The 23,562-nt window shown below is 45.1% G+C and overlaps 1 protein-coding gene across 7 annotated transcripts; it reads left to right on the plus strand.

Annotated features, from left to right (window-relative positions):
* The first annotated feature begins 16,919 nt into the window (after window positions 1-16,919).
* Window positions 16,920-22,433, plus strand: LOC123156946 (uncharacterized). 7 transcript variants are annotated; one of them, XM_044575144.1, is made up of 4 exons: window positions 16,920-18,511; window positions 18,660-18,712; window positions 19,751-19,998; window positions 20,106-22,433. In XM_044575144.1, exon 4 carries the CDS (start codon window positions 21,646-21,648, stop codon window positions 22,246-22,248), a length of 603 nt encoding a protein of 200 aa, XP_044431079.1. In that variant the 5' UTR covers window positions 16,920-18,511; window positions 18,660-18,712; window positions 19,751-19,998; window positions 20,106-21,645; the 3' UTR covers window positions 22,249-22,433. The 7 variants fall into 7 exon arrangements, with proteins under 7 accessions (XP_044431079.1, XP_044431080.1, XP_044431076.1 ...); XM_044575145.1 differs by having other exon boundaries at window positions 18,660-18,707; XM_044575141.1 differs by having other exon boundaries at window positions 16,920-18,712.
* Window positions 22,434-23,562: the final 1,129 nt, after the last annotated feature.

Consider the following 23,562-nt stretch of genomic DNA (forward strand, 5'->3'; position numbering starts at 1 on the left):
TGCTACAGTAGGCAGTCAATGCAGCTGTAACTGCCTGCAGAAATGATTTTGCTACTAACTTGGTTCCAGTTATCATCAACTAGGCGAAGGAAAATCCAGACAAGACGGTACATGATTTCCCGTTGCCCAGTTTCGTCGGGAGCAACTCCATGAACAACAACACCATCGCACCATCACTTGCTCACGCAACCGGGCCTCCTCTCGCAGCCGCTCCCGCTCATAGCAGCCCGTCCTCAGTCTCAAGCGCGCTAGGTGGGCCTTCGTCTTTGGCTGAGCTCGACGCCGTCACGGTAATTACATGTCGCACCAACATATATATATATATACATATATATATAATATTCCATTTTTGTTGCCTTTCGGTTGTTTTATGCCACAGACATATGTGTTTGCAGGCGAAAGAAACCCCGTGCACCATACTCTACTTGATCAAAGGCCAGAAGGTGGACGAGGGAAAGGGGATGATAATGGACCCCTCTCAACGCACGTTCCACAACCAGCCGATCCCCGCTAGGCACTTCAGGGTTAGCTTGACCAGTGTGAAATCGGGGCACGAGGATTTGCCTCCTCCAGTATAGCATGTGGGAGCGGACGACGAGACCCCGCCGTGGATTGGAAGCTGCAAGAATTGGGTGCTGTTATGGCCGTATTCTTCTGGAGCGGGCCGAGAGCACACCAATAACTACCACACATCAACAAGCATGTGCGGAGACCACCACCCCGCCTACGCAATTACTAGCTCCTGTAGTGCCGGGTGAGAGCGGCGGACGACATGATGAAGGGGGTGCAGTAGTACTGGCTGATGTAATTTCTCCTGTAGAACAGAGAATGGATGATGAGACAGAGGTCGACCCTATGGATTACCTCAATACAAACGCGTATGACTGTGACATAGATATGATGAGTCAACCATATGACGAATTGGGCTATCAGCTTGGTAATGAGGATATGGATGATATGCCCGGGCAGGGTCGTACCATAGATTGCAAAAAGTCTCTCTTCATGAAATCCTCACAGGACACGCCTGAAGATGCCGCCTCAACACAGGCTCAACTAGCCGGGCGCGAGGGTTGTACAATACTTAGCCCGGGAACACTGGGGCAGGGGTTAAGGAAGGGTATTGAAGGTGTGCCCAAGAAAAAGGAGAGGAAGAGATCGGGGAAGGTAACTTCCTCCAAACAAGCCAGAGCACATAGCAGCCAGACGATGCATTCTGAAGAGCGTGTACCCGTGAAAGGTGCGGTCATGTTCCATCTCACGGGCGAGCCGATGCTACCGCCGAAACCGCTGGAGGCACTATCAGGGGATCTCAGGAGACTGCATGACCATGTGCTGTCGACTGAGAAAAGCCTACTAGCCTCAAAGGATCCAGGATATCCGACATACGCGGCTCGTGTGCCTGAGGGGAAGTGCTACGTCGACACACGGCCCGCGGAGGTGTTCTTCCTGTGGTCTAACCATATCTTTGAGATGTTTCTAACAAGGCGGCTTGATTTTACTATCGTCCGCCTTTTTGCGCTACATATGAGCTCCGTCATGAAGAGTGAAGAAGTCTCGCAAATATGTGTGGCGGATCCGTACTACATGCACGAGTCTTTCTTGAGTCTCGGCGACTTTGAGCGTGAAACTGCTAGGGAGTACCTCCAAAACTTCATGGTACAGAATAAGGACCGGGAAATTGTCATCGTGCCTTATCATCCAAAGTAAGTCAGTTCCGGACAACCCTTTCGTACATTTCAATCATTCCTTCTCTCTCATATGGAGAATAATTTGAGGTGTCTTTTCCCCGCAGCAACGGGCGCGCCATCCTTATCGTTCTTTACCCGCAAGTCTCCCACGCCGTGTATTTTGACCCTTCCAGAGACTACGAGAAAAAAGACTACACATAATGAATATTCTAGATGATGCTCTCCAAGGCTTCAGCTTTAGAGGTGGCCATGTGCAGATCAAGAAACAAAGGAACAAGAAGATGGGTTTCGCGCATAAAACTAACTTCTCCCGCATCCATGTCCCAAAACCAAGCAAGAAGGATGGATTCTACATCGTCCATCTCATGATTCAGTTCAACACGGATCACCAAAAGCTTCGCATTAACAGCAGAAATGATGATCATATCCACAAGTGGCTATAATCTCATGGAGAAGCGGATTATAAACTTAGAGATGACTTCTTTCGCATCCAAAGCGACATTGCGACGATCATCATGAAAGAAGTCGTCGATGAGAAGGGGATGTTCCACCACGGCCCTATATCGCGAGCTGACGTCCGAACTCGCATAGGCATGCAACGTCTAGACCTCACACCGTTCAAGAAGCTAGGGTTCATCCTCGATGATATGGAAGGATGGAACTTCTAGTGATTTATGATGCCGATGATGATGATATGTGTCGATTGAACTTGTATACTTTTTGTAGCGATCAAACTTTGTGATGTCCACGGTCCCTGCCAAACTTGCGTAACGCTACTTTGTTAGTTTGCGTACGATGACCTGCGTCCCTCTAGTTAATTAATTTGCGTACTGTATGTTGCATCTAGTTGCTAACCCTTTCTTTTTCGGTGTTGCTCTAGTATATTTTGTTGCATATATATGATTGTACATCCTCTTCATGAACATGCATCTCTAACAGGTACCTAGTTTCTTGATGGCGAGATGGAATTGCTATGTCGTGTACAAAGGGAAGGTTCTGGGGGTGTACAACAAGTGGCATGAGTGTCAGGCACAAGTGAATGGGTTCACGGGCGCCAGCCATAAAGGCTTCAAAAGCAGACAAGAAGGAGAAGCTAGTTACTTGAGGTTCACGCTAGCGCGAGAGAGGACTCGTAACCGCCACCTCATGTACTGCATAGTTCTGCTCTCACTCATAGTGATAGCACTTCGTGCGTATACCTTTGTTTAGATGGATGACGTTGTTGTAGTTGCAAGTATTCGAGACTTGCATGTATCGCTATTTTCAAGATGATGACAAGATATCACTTTGTGTTGGATGATGATTATGATGAGACTATTTGTATGTACATGCTATGATTACATTTGTGGTCTCGCAGGCATTTGTATGTGTATCATGATGACATTTCTATGTGCTAAAGATTCTTCTATAAAGCATGTTCAAATACAAAACAAATATGCCAAAAAAACAAAAAAAACCTACTTAAATTAGCAGTAGCGAGTGTATAAAAGTTAGCGGCAGCACCGCGATAGCAGTAGCGCGTCCAGGCAAAGCGCACTAGAGCTACTAGAAGCAGCGAGCTTCCGCTAACAGCGTTGCTGCTACACTTGTGTAGCAGTAGCGCCGGTGAGCACGTGCTACTGCTATCTGTTAGCTGTAGCGCCTTATTAGTAGCGCCTATCCCCGCGCTACTGATATATCTAAAACCCGCGCTGCTGCTAGCCTTTTCCCTAGTAGTGAAAGGTAGTTTCTTCTAGAGATGTCCTTGGGGAGGGTGTCTTTGACAGGCCCATGACCCTACCCTAGGTACATGGCTTCATCAGGTTATGTTAAGTAGGTGGCATGCGTTGTATTGAGGGTATCGACAATCATTGTATCAACTTGGACAGGAAGCTGATCTTCCCCGGCCTCTTTCCCCTTTCCAACTACTTTCCCTTCGTTCTCCCCCCCCCCTTCCCCTCTCTCAGATCTGATCCACCAGCCGCAGCAGAGAACCGCCAGGGCCTGGATGCAGCTCGCGGAGCAGATCGGGGCGAGCGGGCAGACAGAGGGGCACGCGGCGAAGACCGTGTGAAAGCTCTGCAAAATTACAGGCGCACGCGGGGGCTGTGCTTCAAGTGTGGTGAGCGCTGGGGCCAAGGTCACCAATGCGTGGCCACGGCCTAGCTGCATGTTATCGAGGAGCTGCTCGAGCTCTTGCAAGCAGAGAACCAAGTGCCTCCAATGCAAGATGATGAGTCTGACAACGAAGTCCTAATGTCCATATCCAAAGTGGCCACTACAGGCCAAACCACACCACAAACCATCATGTTGTTGGGAAGAATTGCAGGCAAGTCAGTGCTCATTTTGGTTGACTCGGGGAGCTCTCATTCTTTGTCAGTGAAACAGTGGCTGACTATCTTCGAGACAAGGTGCAGCAAGTCGATCCCATATCTATCAAAATCGCAGATAGAGGAGTCCTCCATTGCGTTGGCATTATCCCTAAATGCACATGGACAACGCAAGAGTACCAGTTTGCGACTGATTTGAGGGTGCTATCTTTGGGTTGCTATGACATGATCGTGGGCATGGATTGGTTGCATCAGTGTGGGCCGATGTGGGTTGACTGGGAGCACAAGATCCTTCAATTCGATCAGCGCAGGCGCATGGTGGTTTTGCACGGGGTTCAGAATAAACTGCAGCCAGTTCCGCAAATTTCCTTGGTGCAACTCCAAGAACTGGAAGAAGATCATGCGGTTGCGTGTGTGGTCACGCTGTACCCACTGATGGACAAGGAGAATGCAGAACAACCAACAGATCTTCCGCCAGAAGTAGAAGAGCTACTCGACCAGTACAAGGTGGTGTTCTCTGAACCCCAGGAGTTGTCGAAGCACAAACCATGGGATCACCCCATTCCCCTGCTGGCAGGAGCGGAACCTGTCAATATTCGCCCTTACAGATACACGCCAGAGCAAAAAACGGAGATTGAAAAGCAAGTACAAGAGATGCTTCGAGCTGGACTAATTGTTCCCAGTACAAGTCCATTCTCCTCACCAGTGCTTCTTGTTAAAAAGAAGGATCAAACATGGCGATTCTGCGTGGATTTTCGACACCTCAATGCTATCACAGTCAAGAATGCTTACCAACTGCCAGTCATCGAGGAGTTACTGGATGAATTGTCCAGGTCAGAGTGGTTTTCAAAACTAGACCTCAGGGCAGGGTATCATCAAATCCGCTTGGTGGAACAAGATGAGCACAAAACTGCTTTTAAAACACATCAAGGACAGTTCCAGTTTCGGGTTCTGCCTTCCGGAGTGACAGGAGGGCCGCCAACATTTCAAGGAGCAATCAACATCATCCTGTCTCCACTTCTCAGGCATGGAGTGTTGTGTTTCATGGACGATATCTTGGTGCATACCAAAACTTATTTGCAATATCTGAAACTCCTGCACCAAGTGCTTCAGTTGTTGATGGAGAACGACTTGTTTGCTAAGCACTCAAAATGCTCCTTTGCCCAGCGCCGGATCAGTTATTTGGGGCACAACATTAGTGGAGAGGGAGTAGCCACACTGAACGAGCACGTGCAGTCTGTCAAAACTTGGCAGCGACCGACAACAGTGAAGAACTCCGGGGGGTTTGGGGATTGGCCAGCTACTATCGCAAGTTCGTACGCAACTTTGGCGTTCTTAGTCGTCCCCTCAACGATCTTTTGAAAAAGAATGTGTCGTTCATTTGGACAGAGACCACTGAGTCAGCATTCCAAGCTCTGAAAACAGCATTAGTCGAGGCCCCCCGTATTGGCATTGCCTGATTTCTCCAAAAGATTCATCGTGGAAACTGATGCAAGTGCCACCGGGATTGGCGCAGTTCCGATGCAGAATGATCACCCAGTCGCGTACTTGAGCAAAGCCCTCGCCCCCTGCAACTTGGGACTGTTAGCTTATGAAAAAGAGTGCCTCGCACTACTTTTAGCAGTTGACCATTGGCGTCCATACCTTCAGCATTCGGAATTCACTATTTGGACGGACCAGAAAAGTTGCTGAATCTGACTGACCAGCGATTGAATACCCCAATTCATCAACGTGCTTTTACGAAGTTGGTTGGACTGCAGTTCAAAATTCAGTATAAGGTGGGAGCATCCAATCGTGCAGCAGACGCTCTTTCTCGCCGAGTGCATGATACAATGGCAGAATTGGCAACAGTAGCAGTATGTAAGCCAGCCTGGTTAGAGGCAATTACAGAGAGCTACCGGCAAGACAAAACAGCACAGCAATTGCTTACCAGGCTAGCCTTGGACCCCAACAGTGACGAAGGTTATTCACTCCAGAATGGTGTTCTCAAGTACAACGATAGGATATGGATTGGCGATGACAGTGAAGCCCAAACTTCTTTGATCAAGGCACTGCACGACAGTGCGACTGGGGGTCACTCCGGCTTTCATGCCACTTACAATAGAGTGCGCAGGTTGTTTGCATGGAAAAATTTGAAGAACATGGTTCAAGACTTTGTGCGCCAGTGCAGTACTTGTCAGCATGCAAAAATAGAGCGAGCGTCGCCCGCTGGACTGATGCAACCATTGCCAATACCCAAACGACCATGGGCTGTGGTGTCCCTGGATTTCATTGAAGGCCTGCCTAAGTCGGGAGGATATGATGTGGTGCTAGTGGTAGTGGATAAATTCTCCAAATACGGTCATTTTGTGCCCATGAAGCATCCCTACACCGCCTTGACTGTGGCCCAGGTATACATGCAACATATATTCAGACTGCATGGACTGCCGTTGGCATTGATCTCCGATCGTGACAGAATCTTCACGAGCAATCTGTGGCAAGAGTTCTTTCGCCTCTCTCAGACGCAACTACGGATGAGCTCGTCATATCATCCCCAAACCGACGGTCAGACGGAGCGGGTGAATCAATGTTTGGAGACCTATCTGCATTGTGCCGTCCACTCTTGCCCCAACAACTGGTACAAGTGGCTGTTTCTGGCGGAGTACTGGTACAATACCACTTTCCATTCAGCATTGGGGTGCACACCCTTTGAAGTCATCTACGGCACACTGCCACGAGAGTTTGGGGTCACCCAAGTGGTTCAATGCACAGTGCCTGACCTGGCGGCATGGCTTCATGAGAGAGAAGTCATGTTGGAACTTCTACAGCAACAGCTCAAAAATGCCTAGGATCGGATGAAGAGGCAAGCAGACAAGAAACGCACTGACAAAGAATTTGCTGTGGGGGACTGGGTTTACCTCAAGCTGCAGCCGTTTATTCAGAGTTCGGCGGCTCGGAGACCCTTCCAGAAGCTTGCATTCCGCTACTACGGCCCTTATCAGATTGTGGCTAGGGTTGGAAAGGTAGCGTATCGTCTCGCCCTGCCTGAAACAAGTCAGATACATCCAGTGGTGCATATTTCCTAGCTCAAACAAGCAGTGGGAGTGGACACAGCAGTGGAGGCCGATCTTCCACCCGATCCTGCCGTACTGCAAATGGAGCATGAACCGCTTCAGATTCTGGCAAGCAAGGACGTTGTGACTCGTGCAGGTAAATGTACCCGTGTGTTGGTGCACTGGTCGAAGCTGCCGCCATCCCTCGCTACATGGGAGGACTTGGGAGAGCTTCATCGCCGTTTTCCGGCAACCGCGGCTTGGGGACAAGCCGCATTCCAAGGAGGGGAGAATGTCACGTCACCTGGGCGCGTTGCATCTGAACCAAGGGGCCCAAGTGCATCGGAGGACCCAGAGGCCAGTGACTCGAAGGCGGAGGAAGCCACAGAAGCGGGCGACAAGTGACCTGGTCGTCCCCCGACAGCTGGCGGCCTCGAGCCGGCGGGTTATGTTAAGTAGGTGGCATGTGTTATATTGAGGGTATCGAGAATCATTCTATCAACTTGGACAGGAAGCTGATCTTCCCCGGCCTCTTTCCCCTTTCCAACTACTTTCCCTTCGTGCTCCCCCCCTCTCAGATCCGATCTACCAGAGTGCGTTACACACGTATCATCTCTTCCGTCTGGATGATGAAAGGCCACTGCTAATTTTCGGCTATTTGACGTAAGCCACTAACATGTAGGACACATGATGGTGGAAGGCTGCTAATTAGCATAGCATTTGACAGAAGTAGCTTTAGGATTTGACGGAAGCTAGTAGTGCTATCCTACACATGATGGCGGAAGCTCCTAAAGCTAGTGTAGCTTTATTAAGGTGACGGAAGGCTGCTAATCATGTAATTGTTTCACATGTAATAATAATAAAATCGCCCTTTATCAAAAAAATGTAGCTTTATTAAGGTTCTTTATTATCACACGTTGGCAGAAGGTTACTAATTTGACGGAAGGATTTGGCCAAAGCTTGTTTGCTGCTATTCTAAGTTAATAAAACGGGCATTTGAGATACAGAATTGGATGGCTGGCTCTCGTATTGTGTCTAGAGACGAGCCCAACGAATAGTGTTCAATTTTTTGGGATAGTGTTGGATTTGCTAAATTCCTGGGTTGTACCTAAATTCCTGGGTCGTGACTCCTAAATGTGAGTCCTGCCATCATGGCGAACTCCTGCCCACTGTCCATGCCATTTTTGGCTGCACTTGGAATTGGACTTGGTTAGAGCATCTGGGCCTACTCAACCCAAGGGTTTGGCTTACCGAAAGGCAAGAAACGCCGTTACCGTAAACACCATGTAATCACCGCTAGGATTTTTTAGGCAAATTTTAAATTCAAACTTTTTTAGTTCAATCGATAGATTACTATTGAACTCGTATTTTTCAGATAGTTACGGTTGGCCCAGTGATTGGTCCTTTCTATCCCTGTTCTCGATAAGGTCTTCTATATTCAGGTTATGAGCTTGATCTTGAAAAATATGCAAAAAGAATTATCATCGCTATTATCTTATTCTATGAGAGTAGCAATGGTTTCAAACCATATGTCGCTTGAATCCAAAATCTCCAAAACCATATTTGCTTGCTAACCGCATTTCTCGCTACCCTCGCAAATATCCTGCTACCACGCCACCATCTCTCCTCGCTGTCTTCCCAGCCTCCCTAGCGCGCTCAGTATGTCGGTCCTTCATTGTACGAATGTGATGGATTATTGGTGGTCGTCCAATGCTTTAGCTCCGCTATGTGGTTGCATCGGTCCTTCAAATAAGCTTAGGAAGGGCAATTACGGTGTCCATTGGTGTGTGGTGAGTAGATTTGGGTGTCTTCTCCAGTGACGTCTGATGTTGGCCCCGGATCTAGCATTGAGAACCATGGATGTGTCCCTGTCCATGCTCTTTATCCTAGAATGATGGTCGCATGTTTTATTCGTGCCGAGTGGTTACTTCAACGATGATGGAGCATGAGAGCGGTCGGTGACCCGGCCAACATTAAGGTCACAATGTACATTTATTTTCGTAGTTATTTTCTTTTGCTCTTTGTATGTTATATATTGAATATCCAATTATGAGCCCAGGCTCATTTGCACCCGGTGAAGAGTACATAATACTAGATTTTAAAAAAAAAACAATTTTTTCTGTATAGAAGATGTTTGTGTGCGTGAGGTTCGTGCCAATTTTTAGCATATTTGAACATCTGAGGAGCTCTTAGCAAAAATAACAAAATTGACCTGAACTATGCACAAACAGTAAACTTTTTCACATACCTTAAATTTATCTTTTTTGCTGAGAGCTACTCAGATCAGGCTGCAGGTGGGACGACCTGCGGGCGTCCCGCATCCTGCCACATCTACCCACATAATTTAGTGGGACCAAATGGGCTGCCCACTTAATTTAAGTGGGATTATGCGGGTTGCCACAAGCCCACATACTCCGCAGCGACAAACACAACAATTGCAAGCTAGCTGCAGTACAGAGTACAGGGCGTGTCCAGAGGCTACAAACATACTGGATCAAGGCATGTACGACTAGGCCACAACGACGTCGAGGACATGGGGAGGAGTAGGCGGCGTGCGTCCAGCTGCGATTTTGGCAGGAACAGCTGCTACTGCTGCTCGGTCTGCTTGGTCGATGGTGGCGTAACCAACACGGGCTCACTGATGGCAAGAACTGGACAGGAGAACGACAACGTATCGAGCCCGCCTGCATGCGGCGTACGTAAGGCGCTTGTAGACAGCGATGTTGTGGTGTTCATGATGGAAGTGGGCGATGGTGCCGCGGCCACGGCGGCTCCGCCCTAATCTCTTCTGCATCATCGCAGAGATGTGGGTTTGACGCGGCGTCCGCGGGATAACCCACATAACCCACTTATCTGGCTGGCCTAACCGTGGGTGTCCACGAACGCTAATTATGTGGGCTTTTATGTGGGCATCGCGGACAGCCCGCGTCCACTTGCAGCCTGATACTCAGATGTCCAAATGCGCTAAAATTTGACACGGACACCACACACTCACACATCTTTAACCACACAAAAGTTGATTTTTTTTTATTCTTGTTACTATTTTAAACATATTTACTGTTCACTCCTTGGAGAGTCGGGAGTGAAAACATCGTGTCCCTAGTACATCGTAATATAGATGTGTATAGGACACTATCTTTACAAAACGGAAACTACGATGAATGAACATTCCCTCTGCAGCTTCTCTGCGTGATGTTGTGCGATTGAGCGCACGCATCTCTACATGGGAAACCTGGCCATACGCCGCTTGCAGCAACCGTCAACGCAAATGTAGCATCGTGCTGCCGCGGGAAGAAAGAAAAAGCACATTTGGCGCTCAATATGGGCTTAACGGTAGCGGACGCACACCCCCTCGATCACCTTCGTTTCTAATGGGTCAGCCCATCTAGGGGTTTGGTGTTTGTTGTTTGCATAAGCCTCCCAACCTGTTTTGGGGAGCTTCTAGAAGCTTCAGACCATTTTTTGAAGCTTCTAGAAGCTTCCAAACGGGTGTTTTTTTTTCGTTTTATGTGTTTTCTACTCGTTGTCTACTCATGTTTTTCTTTCCTTTTCATTTACAAAAATCAAAAATTGCATTTTTTTTTCAAATCCCTTGATTGTTTTCCAAATTCTAAAACATCAAACCACTGATTTTTTTTAAAACATGATTTTTTTTAAATTCGCAAACATTTTTCATATTGGTGCACTTATTTTTGAATCATGAACTTTTCTCAAATTCGTGAACTTTTTTAAAATCATGATTTTTTGAAAAAATGAACTACTTTTCAAGTTCAAGAAAAATTTAGAATCCATGAACTTTTACCATATCTATCAAATAAGTAATGAACGAGCAAACGTCCAAAGAACTAGTAAGAAAAAATAACAATCCAAGCGACCCAAGCAAACTTTTTTTCCTTGACCCGAGGGAGCTAACTAGCCCGCGGCCCGTGGAGAGTTGCACATGAGCGCAAGCGCCATTTGGCGAGCCTCAAAGGGAGCTCCTATACAGACGATGCAGGCGCCCGTTAACGATCCGGCGCCTGCACTGTTGCTAGCATGGGTCGAACCACAAGCGTGCTGCCCCCAGTTTTTTTACGGAAATAAAAATATGAATTCAAGAAAGGTTTACAGATTTAAAGAAAAAAGGTTCATCCATTTGAAAAAATACGTTCATATCTTTAAAAAAAGTTCATCAATTTATAAAATAGTTCATCAATTTGAAAAAAGGTTCATTCAGATTGAAAAAAAGTTCATCCAATTTAGCAAAAGTTCATTAAATTTGAAAAAGTTCATAGAAATTGAAAAAAAGTTCATCTATTTGTAGAAAAAGTTCATGGAACTGAAAAAAAAGTTCATAAATCAAAAAAGGTTCATCCGTTTTCAAGACAAATGTTCATTAAATCTCGAAAAAGTTCATCAATACTAAAATAAAAGTTCATAGAATTTTCAAAAAAAAACCTCAATCGGCGCCCAGATGGACCAGCCCATTTACGGACACCACAGGCGCCAATTAACAAAATGCACGTTAACTGGCGCCTATGGCGCCAAATAAGAAATGCCAACCTCAAGTGTTGGAGAGGTGGTCTCTGTAAGAAACCGACAAGCCCTTATTTGAGTCATGTGTGTTTGCCAGCTTGGGTCTGTTGAGTTGCATGGGCAGTCAGGCTGGATTACGGTCTGGGCCACTACCAAAAACCCAGGGTGATCCATAGACCCCCCCCCCCCCCGGCTCATCCGTGTGGCTATGCCACTGTGAGTGAGAAGAACATGACGTACTCCCTCCAACCCCACAATATAAGAAGTATTTGCAAGTTATGTTAACTTACAAACAAAGCTTGCAAAAACATTTATATTATGGGACGCAGGGTATAACATAAAGTAGGTGCTCAAAAATTGATAAAAATGAGCTAAAAAGAAGACTGAAAACAACGATTAGAATGAAAACAATGATTTGATAATATACAACCATTTTAGGTCCTTTAAGAAAATGATCCCACTATCATATTCAAGTGCACACTGCATAGGGGGAAAGTATTCTATGAGGAAAAATACAAGGAAGTGAGGAACTAAAAGGATTATAACATCAGACAAAAATTGCTAATATGAATGATAGCTCAGTGGTGATGTCAAACTGATTTCTCTTGCACATAAGCAATGTTTTTCAGATAACATCAGAATCTAAAAACCATCCCTCAACCCATTCGAGAGAATACGACCACCCAACTCGTCCAAAAAATAAAAATAAAAATAAAATTAAAACCACTCCCGGCTCTAAATTGTTCTGAATCAAACAAGGTGCAAACTGAAATGTGAAGTTAATCAATCGTGTACACAATGATGACCAGCATGAACTGAAATACACAAAACAAAATCCATTGCGCAAAAAAAAGTACACAAAAAAGAAGACCCGATCAAACCATTCAAGGTGGGTATTAGGTATAAACTTAAAATCCGGTTTCTATTTGTTCAGTTTTTCTTAAATTTGGCTAGCAAGAAAAATGAAACTAACCCTTCAAAATAGCTAACCCAAAATTTTGGTTAACCTTTTTTTTTGCGTGGTTTTCCGTTAATACTGAATGGACCTTGCGTTTTAAAAACTTTGCTCGGAGTATAACAATTAGGGGCCAGTTCTTTTGGCAGCTTAAAAAATAAGCCGCCTCCTCCCCAGCTTTCCCCATAAGCCGCCTCTCTTATTCATTGGGGCTTCTGCACGAGTTATGGAATAACTAATTTAGAAGTCTCAAAAAAATTTGAGGACGGCTTATTTTTTAAGCTGGGGAGAGGCAGCTTATTTTTTAAGCCGCCCAAAAAAACTGGCCCTAGGTAAAAAAACTGTACCTTATCTCACAAGCACATAGGCTAAGCTATAGCGCTGGAGGTTGGCCCAATGTCCACTTAAACTATTTTTATTGAAGGGGGGAGACCTCCTCTTTGGCGCCTTATGCGCCCATTCGGTTAGCAGGTGCTCGCGCAGCAGCCTCGCATGGGCCGGCCCAGCTAGCACGCTCACATCTTCCATTCTTCGATCACTCGCTCACGTTTCCATCGCTCGTTGTTTTTTTTTATGTTCGTCTTTTTGTTCACAGAAACTGAAAAGCACATAATCTGAAAATTTACGAATTTGCAAAAACAGTTCATGAATTTTCGTAAGTTCATCCATTCTAAAAAAAAGTTCATCAATTTTGAACACAAAAAAAATGAAAAAGTTCATCGGATTTGGAAAAAAGTTCATCGAATTTGAAAAAGTTCATCGGATTTGAAAAAAAGTTCATCGGGTTTGGAAAAAAGTTCATCTAATCTCAAAAAAGTTCATCCAAGTTTGGAAAAGTTCATCAAAGTTGGAAATTTGTTCATGAAATCCGGTGAACTTTTTTCATCGAATTACAAAATGAAAAAAATAAAAAGAAAAGAAATAAGAAAAGAGGTAAGAAAATTTACTTTATCGCAGAACGGCAAGTGGCGTAGTGGTTATGGCATGGCACACTTAACCGCGAGGGCTCTGGTTTGAATCCTCGTCCCCGCATTTGATTTTTTGCATCAGTTTAGAAAAAAAAGGGAATGTGGGCTGGCCCGTCGCGCAAGGGGGGGGGGGGGGGGGTGCGCGCCCTGTACCTTTAACGCTGTATTCGGCGATGAGGCCGCCAATTAGGATTTGGGGGCCAAATATGGGCATTTTCAAAACTGCGCCCATTTCTCAAAAAAAAATGGTTGTGCCCACATTTCTGGTTTTCTATAGCAAGTATAACGCTAAGAAAAGAACCCACATTTCCAGTTTGGTTTTACTTTTTGTTTCGTCGGTTTTCTTAGGATTTTTTTGTTTATTTTTTCCCTTTCCTTAATTGCGTGAACTTTTTCAAATTCGTTTCTTTTTCCAATCTCGTGCAATTTTTCTCCAAAATTGATGAGCTCCCCCCCCCCCCCAAAAAAAGAATCCATGATTTTGTTTTTCAAGATAGATGAAGTTTTCCAAACATGTGGACTTTTTTCAATTTTTTTGAACTTTTCTTCAAAATCGATGAACTTTTTTAGGTTTTCTGAACTTTTCTTGAAAATTCAAGAACTTTTTTAAAGTATTGATGAACATTTTACAAAATTGTGAACATTTTTCAAAGTTTTCAAAAAATTTTAAATGATGAATTTTTTTTGAGAATCGATGAACTCTTTTCAGATTTTGTGAACTTATTTGAAAATCAATGAACTTTTTATGAAAATCGATGAAGTTTCTTTGAAAATTGATGAAATTTCTTGAAAATCAATGAATTTTTTTCAATTTTCATGAACTTTTTTAAATTAGTGAACTTTTTCCAATACATGAATTATTCTAATTCATAATTCTTTTTTCAATATGTGGACTTTCAAATTCTGTTCGCATTTTTTTCAAAAGAAATCACATTTTTTTCAAAATATTATCAAATAATTCAAAAATCTACGAAGCAATGTACGTGCAATAAATAGCATGGCTACAGTTGTTTGGTCTACTTTGTCGCACTAGAACACTTCAAAAGTGCGTAGTAGCTCTAGTGGTTATCCACCACGTACTGGAGGTAAGGGGCGTGAGTTCAATTCTACATCAGGACAATACTTTTGGGTTTTCTTTGGCGCTATAAATACATTGCACTGTTGCCAGTTCATGGGCCGGCTCATCTGGGTGCTCCTATGAGCGCCCGTTGTGTCAACCAACGCAAAAGGCGCTCATAGCTTTGAGCGTGGTGAGGGGTGTCTGGGAGAGCAACTAGTTGATGAGCGCTACTTCGGGAGCCTTGCAATGATCATTTACGATGGGACTTGGCGCGCTCTCAGTTGCCGCCACGTTTCGCGCTCTGCGCGCTCCATCCGGATTTTATTTTATATTAATTTTTCGCACACGTTTTTGGCTTTTAGATGGTTTTTTCTGTTTTTTTTAATGTCGGTTTTCCATCGGTCTGTCTTATCTTTTCGGTAAAAAAATAAAAATGCAGAAAAAATCGCTAAAAACACGTTTTTTTTTCTTCCTTAAGAGGCACGGTTTTGCTTTCAGAAGAGGCATGGTTTCGCTTCCGCTAGAGGCACGGTCATGCCTCTCGGAAACGGAAAAAAACACGTTTTCACTTTTTTGTCTTTCATGAGAGGCACAATTTTGCTTTTGCGAGAGGCATGATCCTCTCAGGAACGAAAACACACATTCTCTTTTTTTCTTCAGCGAGAGGCACGGTTTTGCTTCCGTGAGAAGCACAGTCGTGCCTCTCGGAAACGGGAAAAAACATATTTTCTCTTTTTTTTCCTTTCGTGAGAGGCACGGCCGTGTCTCTCGGAAACGGAAAACAAAACACGTCTTCTCTTGTTTTTCTTCCGCGAGAGGCATGACGGCGCCTCTCGGAAACGGCTTCTGAAAAGGAAAAAAAGTGCTCCCAGTTCAGTTTTTTCATCCAGTTTTTTCGTGAAAAAAACAATTCGTCAAAATTTATTAGCATGGGATCTAGTTTTCAGCATCTCGACACGAGGAATCCAATAGTAAAACACGGTTCAAGATTTGGACGCATGGTTTAATCGATAAAACGTTTTGAATAAACGGATCTATGCAAAAAACGGAAAACTCCCAAGTTGCAAAAAATGGCGTGCATGCAACGCGCCACTTTTGACAACCTAGGAAGATGGGAATGATCTTTAGCAGGAGTACTCTTCAATTAGTGATTTCGGGTGCCTGGGTACGAGAAAATTGAACAACGTCGTTCCTGGGAGCTCCTATTAGGCGCCTCAGGCAACAGCGAAGCTCCTTGTGCCCACGCGCCAACACTAGTGGGCCGGCCCATGTACACGATCACCTTTGAGAAAAAGAAAGAGAAATTTCGAAAAAATGAAAAAAACATGAATTGAAAAAAGTTCATGAACTGGAAAAATCAACGATTCCAAAAAAAGTTCAGCAATTTTTTAAAAAATTAATCAAACTCGAGAAAAGTTCAGCAAAATTTGAAATGTTCATCCTTTTTTTACAAGATCATTCAGTTTTAAAAAAGGTTCATCTATTTGGAAAAAGGTTCATTTATTTTGAAAATTAGTTCATCCAAATTTCAGAAAAGTTTACCAATTTGAAAAATGTTCATAAAATTTGGAAAAAAGTTCATCAAAAATTGGAAAAGATTTCATCGAATTCGAATAGAAAGTTCACTAAATTTTTAAAAAGTTCATTGGATTTCAAAAACAAAGTTCATACAATTTAAAAAAGGTCATCAATTTTGAAAAAGAGTTCATACCATTTTTTTTAAAACCATGCATTCAATAAAAAATAAACATGGACAAAGGAGTTTATATTGTGTAACGGGCCCCTGAAGCACGGAATAGAAAAATGTCGTCATTCCTTCAACCTGGAGGGAGTTTCACGTTGCTCCCTATGTATTGTGGCTGCGCTGCACGCGACCGCCACCTTGGGCTGGAGGAGGCACCCAAGGTGGCAGCCGTATCCATTTACTCGATCATCTAGGTGAGGGACTCCGTGTGAGCACCTATCTCAAGAACACTGACGCATGCAGGAGCTTGTTCTCAGCCTGGAAAGCCGCACACGGGTTCGTGGCCTCCTGCGCCGCCACCTCTATGGTGCAGTGTGGTCAATGATATAAAACAAGGAACATGTGAGCCATATGTAGCGATTATCAAGGAAATTATAGACACTACATAGAGTTCCAAAGTTGCTCTCCCATCTTCAAAGGGCGAGATACCAACTTCGAGGCACATAGCCTTATTAGACATGCTTTTCGTCCAGGGGAAGGTCGCCATCTGTGCCTTCTAAACCCTCCGGACGTATCTTGTATTCCCATGAACAATCTTTATCTTTCCGCTATCGGCATTTTTACAGAAAACCCCTTGACCTTTATGAAAATAAACCCGTAGTCCAGTAAATAAGTGGGGAAAACGTTTCGTGTGTCTGCCCCACGGACGCGCTTGAAAAAGAAAAAGAAAAATAAAAACCCACCCCCGAATCGAGCGACTGCGTCTCCCACCCCATCTGAATCCGCTGCCTCGCCGCCGCCGGCCCGCATCCTCAGCCGCGCCGTGCTGCCGTCCTCCCCGCACCCCGGCCTGCCTTCTCACCGCCGCGCCCTCCTCCCCGCGCCGTCCAAGTCCTCGCGCGGTTCGCCGACGCCGAGGCCCAGGCCGCCGCGCTCCGGGCCTGCACCGGCGGGCTCGAGCACGCGCCGCCGACCGCGACGGGCTGCTCAACACGCTCCGCGCCGCCACGTTAAACGGCCGGGAGGAGGAGGAGGACGCGCAGGAGGCAGGGCGGTGTCAGAATCGCGCGCGTTGGATCCGGCCGATGGTTACGGCGACACGGGCGCGGATGCTCTGGCCAAGGCCTCCGCGCTCTATGCCCCGCCCCTGCTTGCCGAGCCCTGCCTCTCCGGATCTCCAGCCATGTATGCTGCTGGGGACCTTGCAGGTCCATGCTCGTCGGCGAGGGGGAGCGCAGACAGCAGCCTAGCCCGTCACCGTCAGTAACATGGCAGTAGGCCTCTTCTCCCCTTCTCAGTTTACAGCAGCATGCCACACTCTCAGGCTCCTGTCCCCCGTCGTTAGCACACCGATTCAGAGGCAGAGGCTGACTTGCAGCTCGTGGACACAGAGGAGGAAGCCTAAGATCAATCTCAAAAGTTGTTATCATTGTTCTCAGCCAGCGATGCATAGGGGAATTGTTTGTTCATCTATGTGTTAAAATCTGGACCTCTTCATCAACGACTTCAACAAGGATGAGATCAAGCTGTGTCTGCTGCTCTGTCCACCACAACAATTTTGGAATGCATTAACTTTTATCTGCCCAGGTTGAATCCTTCATTCCTCATTCTCATCCTAATTTCTTGATGTTGGGCAAGACACTCCAGATGAGTTGCTAACATCAAAAGGCTTCAGTTCTAACTAGAAGAAATTTTGCTTAGGAATATTTTATCAGTTTTGTGGTCAATTAATCAACTGGTGTTACAATAAAAGCAAGAAAGTGATGCAAGTTCTTTGGGATATATGCACTGGAAAATATATGAACACTGTTGGCCCAAAATCACAGGGCCCCACTAAATTGTTGGCCATTTGGCCTCATGATTTTAATGATAATCGTTCTACCATGAATTTTGTCTTCCGCTAGCATTTCAACAGTACTGTGTGCTGTAGCAGTATACATCTGAAAGAGTTTCCTCCTATGCCATGGATCCGGTGTAGCGCTCCAGTGAGAAATAATCAATGGTGTACTTATCCCCTTTACATGTTCTTTATTTACATTTTTTACATTGAATTCTAAGCTAAGTGCTTAGTCTTTTGTTACTTGCAGCCTTGCAGGCAGGAACATGAGCATGCATATCTGGGAGTTCCGAAGAAGGCGTTGACCCCATTATATATATTGCTGCTCTCTGCCAGAAACCAAACAAATAACACTTCTATGATGCTGCTCACTGATTGATACTAAATACGAGTATATGGCTTGTTCTCGAGGATAGTTATCACTTTTTGATTCATATGGAATTTGAGGATATGGATGACACTGGTTTGTTTCTTTCACTACTAAAATTCTGTCCACCATTAGCTTACGGGCAATGCTCCAGATCCACACGAACATGCCCGAGTAAATGCTCTTTATGATTCCATGTTCTTATGTAATAAGACTTGATGTGTTTTATCTTCCAATAATTCAGACACGGGCCTTCCACAACTTGATACAAGCTGCTGACCAGAGTTAGAGGGTTAGGTTTGATATTATTATTTGTTGTATGACTATTTGTTCTCATTATGGCACACCTTATTTATCTTTTATTCAGTTACATAGCTTGCCTGTATTACTTGAGACATAATTATACCGCGTACATTTAGTGGATACTATTGTTGAGTAAAAACGAAATTCGTACTTCAAATTACATACTGGATTTAGATTGTTTCCTTAGAAACCAAGAGTTCTTTTTTTGATGAAAATGCCAGATTGGCTTTTCATTCATGAAGAAGGGGTGTAGTACAAGGTGTTTCTCAAAAATACAGGGTAGTAGAGCTGCATACGAACTGTATGCAGGAAACATACAGTGGAATATAACTAAAGCATCTCTAATCTGCCTCCCTTGGTTTTTGAATCAGCTGGTTAAAACCCAAGATATCATTTGCGGTTCCCAGTAGTTGTTTACTAGAGGTATCCACAATCCTTTAGAAATTAGAAGTGATAGGAAAAAAAAGTGGAACTGAACTGAAGCTATTTCCGTTAGTATTGTCTACGTCTCCTTGACCTTTCACGGGAATCTGATGTAACCATCCTGCAACCTGCAAATACTATAGATGATATGCAGAGAAGATTTCAATATTACTTATTACTGCCTTAGTACCATGCCTTTCTTCTCTACATAAATCATTTATAAAGCTGTAGGAGGAGCTCAGCTTACATATATGAATATCCGACTAATTGCCTCACCACTAATTAGTTGCCACACTGCAACTACTGACAGTGGATACTGACATCTTATTCTCCTGGTAGAGTTCAAAACAACATGAATCAAGCTGATGAAATTCAGTTGTATTTTTTTCTTTTCCGACCATGTAATTTTTTTAACTGCTCTGAAGGTCCTCTCATATATAATTAAGCTCACACACAAATGTCCTTGTACGTACTATAGAATCATATAGCTGACAATATTGAACTTTTCTGTTGTAGTAAGAATATCAAGCATTATTTTGTCATTGGTGTTTCAGTTTGTCGGTTACAGGTATATCATTCCAATATTCATACTATAGAAGTTGTTGTCAGGGAGTGCGAGAGGGGTAGCAGAGTGGCCAGTGAGGGGAGCACCATCACGGGAGCTGTGTTAATAGAAGGCAACGTCGAGAAGATGTCGACAACCTCCGTGGATGAGCGGTGGTTGTGAGAGTTTGCCGAGGAAGGCCTACTCGATCATGGAGTGGCTATCGCTGCAGAAGGCGACGCTAGCAATAGAGACAGCCATCCATTTGTGCCACCATCAATAACAACGTTGTAACAAGCATGGCTCTGCACTGGTGAGTAGAACTTTCTCCAAATCCAATCGAACTATTGGATTAAGATGTTCTAAAATTTATTGCCTGACTGCCTCATCTGTGTCCATATCTCTGTTGGGAATTTGCAGGTTGCTGAAGCAGTAGAGTGGCTTATGTCATGTAGGCAACTGGTGGCTACAAGGATCCGTACGTAAACATGGTATGTGAAATTTGTGCTACACAGGAATGGAAATGCCAATTTACAAAATATAATATGCATGTTTGGTTGATGATTACTTGGGGTAGCCGAATAGAACTTGGAACCAGTATAACTTAAGTGTGGCTATGAAAATTTTAGATGGAGTTGGTGGTTTGGTACCTATTGGAGTAACAAATTCCAGTTACCCAGTAGAAAGCAAGGTGAATCGGAAATCAATTATTAAATCTGCTTTATAGGCTTTGCTAAAGAGAGAAACTGAGAGCTACTAATATCCTGGTTTCATTGAAGCTTATTAGCGTCTTGAATCCCGATTTGGACAAGAACTCCCCCATGATCCTTGAATCCCTGTAAAGCAGCATTGTGCATTGCTATTGGATGACGTTGTGGGTTGTGGGCATAGAGTGGAGGTTGCATCACATGATCAACGTTGTGTCAAAGGACTTGCATGGGCCACAGGGATGTGGTGGTGTTCATAGTGGGCAACGTTTGTTTTCATGTAAGTTATGGTCGATGTAAGATAGGTAGTGGATGGGCATGTCATAAGTTTTTTCTCCCGTTGCAACGCACGGGCATATTTCCTAGTAACGTTTAAGCAATAAAGTGTGTCAACGTTACCACCTTTGCCTCCGGCTCGTCCACTTATGGCTGCTTGCGCGCGCTTGACCACTGCGTGGATGACCGGTTTGACTCCTTGTGTTTACGCTTCCTCTCCTTCTCGGTGCATCTAGCCGGTAGCGTCATGGGTGTAGGCGAGGCGGGCAGCGTGTCCGGTGCGTGTGGCTGGTGCCTCGGGCGCCATGAGGGGAGGAGAGGAGAATGTCATGTAAAAGAATAGGAGCGGAGGCGGAGGAGCGGTCTCACCCCGGGCGGTGGCGGCTGGGGAAATGGGACGAGGGAGAGAGAGGAAATTAATGGTGTGGCCTATTTTTAAGAGAACTAACAGTTGAATCCTGCTTGTCTTGTAGGCCAATATAATCCGGTTGACTTTTGTACCATGTCGTCCATGACAAATAGACCAGGCACGTTAGAATCGGGGTCAAATTTGACTTAATCGGTCATTACTGCAGTGATCTAGACGCTCTTATGCTATTTCTTAACGGAGGAAGTAGTTTTTTGTGACGAATAATCGTAAAGATGATAAATTTGGCTTGAACCATGATCATTTTGTTCTATCTGTTCCGATCATGGCCTAGTCTGTGTACCCGATTCCGTACTAGCTAAGGATTCATCCCCGGGTACAAATCGGAATTGCTCGATCTACTCTCCTTCTCCCGTTCTCCGTCTACCCAAATCCACACTAGGATTCCTCGCCGACTACAGATCAGTATCGGCGTGTCCCCGTTCAATATAAGCATCAGAGGAAGCGCCTGCGTCGGTGCACACAGCAAGCGATTCCGGTGTCGATCGTTCAGGAGGAGCAGAGGAGACACGCACGTATCAGCCACCCGATTAGAGACAAGCGCTCGAGCATGGCCATGGCCGTGGACGAGCAGCCGTCGCACCCGTACCACCGCTGGGGCCTGCCCCTCGAGAGCGGCACGGGGCACAGGTTAACCCCGAGGGCTAACGAGCCCATCTACGTCACGGACGTCTTCCTCGTCGACGCGGAGAGCGCCGGCCGCCAGGGTGCCGTGGCCGCCTGCGTCGAGATCGGCACGCGGGACCTCCTGCTCGGGCTGGTGTCGGCGGAGAACCCCCACGTGGAGCTGCAGACCCCGGTGATGCTGGACGAGGAGTTTCGCTTTTACGTCATGGGGCCCGGAGACGACGCCAACGCCGATGCCGGCACAGGCGCAGACACTGAAGACGATGCCGACGCCGACGCCGACGCGGCAGTCGTCATGTTCGAGGGTTTTCTTGTCACAAACACGGAGGAGGAGGCTGCCGACGACAAGGATGAGGAGTACGAGGAGAGGGAGGAGACCTACGGCGAGCTCGACCGATACGTGCCCAGGGCGAGCAGTGCCGGCGGCATCTCCAAGGACGCTCGGCAGGTTGTAGCCATAACTATAGCATTCTTAGGAATTCTGGTGTCTGTCTCTATGTTAGCATCCCTCGGATTGATAAAGTAATGGCGAACTCATCTATGGTTGAACTGCGCCGTCACTCACTCATACAGTATTTGATTTGAAGATGCATCCGTGACTAATCATTGTGTTTTACCAAAAAGGGGCAAGTGTTACGCACTAATGCTTGATCACTATTATTGCATTTTATTCTATTTTGCTTTATGGTAGGTGAACTGCCACAAGTTGAACTTTCAGATATCTGACATTTCATCGCTGTACAAAAGAGTAAATTCCTAAGCCGCTCCCGCTCCTATGGTTAGGAAATCGTAGTCCTTGTGAAGTCCTGCGGATATTGGCATGCATGCTCATTGTCCATGCCATGTTTTGGCAGAACTGATCGAACTTTGGTTATAGCTTATTCAACAATTAGCTATCCAACCCCCTTATAGCATCTCTAGATACTCTATAATTTAGATGAGAATACAGCCGAGTATTCTTTAGAGGAGTAATTTGCTTCTTTAAAAGAGTGTCATTTTATTTTATTTTTTCTTTGCAATGAATCGGATATATTGAAAAAATTCACCGAAAATACAGAGTATCTCATACATAATAAAAGTTAAATCGATATTTTGGGAGCACCAAATGACCACTATTGACGTTGAAGCGAGCTGCCGACGCGCTAAAAAAAGTGTCCTTTCTAACCGAACTTAATGAGTGAAAATATTTTACTGCCAAATTTGTTTATAGACCAAAAACGTGTTATATTTGGGTTTGAGTGAGTACTGTATTATTTTATTAGATAACATCTTGGCCACATACTTCACCATTTTTTCACTAAAAGAACGGATCCAAAGAAAACTACAAGAAATATTACACACTTCAATAGAAACACAACTTCTCTAACTGTTCTTACTAGTCCAATCAATGCTTTCTGTCCCTTTTCATTGCCTATCTTGTTGCTTTTCTCTATGGGCTTCTCAAGCTTGCACACTTCTTTCTTTAACGGTCCTGATCCAAATAACCCTATTCTGGAACAGAGGTGATAAGAAAAATCTAATTCTGCCTCATGCTCCCGCGCTTGCTCCACCCTGACCTCCTCGCATACTCTGGCGGTGACGGTCGCACCACCACCTACCTCTGGTGCTGAACAGTCTGCCTCGCCTCACCAGCTGCTTGTCGACGCCCCACTGGCCTCCTTTCCTATCACCATCTCTCTCCACTAGTGAGGCCCCTCTCTCCAACCACTGCTGATGCATCACCTCCCAAGAGTTGTATAGAGGATTCAATTTGCCGGTCATTTATATATTATGGAATGTATATGAGTCGGTGGTCATCCGACGCTTCGGCTAGAAGGCGTAGTAACCACTACTCTAGCGC

The sequence above is a fragment of the Triticum aestivum genome, chromosome 7B (assembly GCF_018294505.1).
Source record: "Triticum aestivum cultivar Chinese Spring chromosome 7B, IWGSC CS RefSeq v2.1, whole genome shotgun sequence".
Classification (NCBI taxonomy): domain Eukaryota; kingdom Viridiplantae; phylum Streptophyta; class Magnoliopsida; order Poales; family Poaceae; genus Triticum; species Triticum aestivum.

What these genes read in the sequence shown, in the direction of transcription:
- LOC123156946 (XM_044575139.1), top strand. Translation starts at nt 21,646, where the DNA reads ATGGCCATGGCCGTGGACGAGCAGCCGTCGCACCCGTACCACCGCTGG.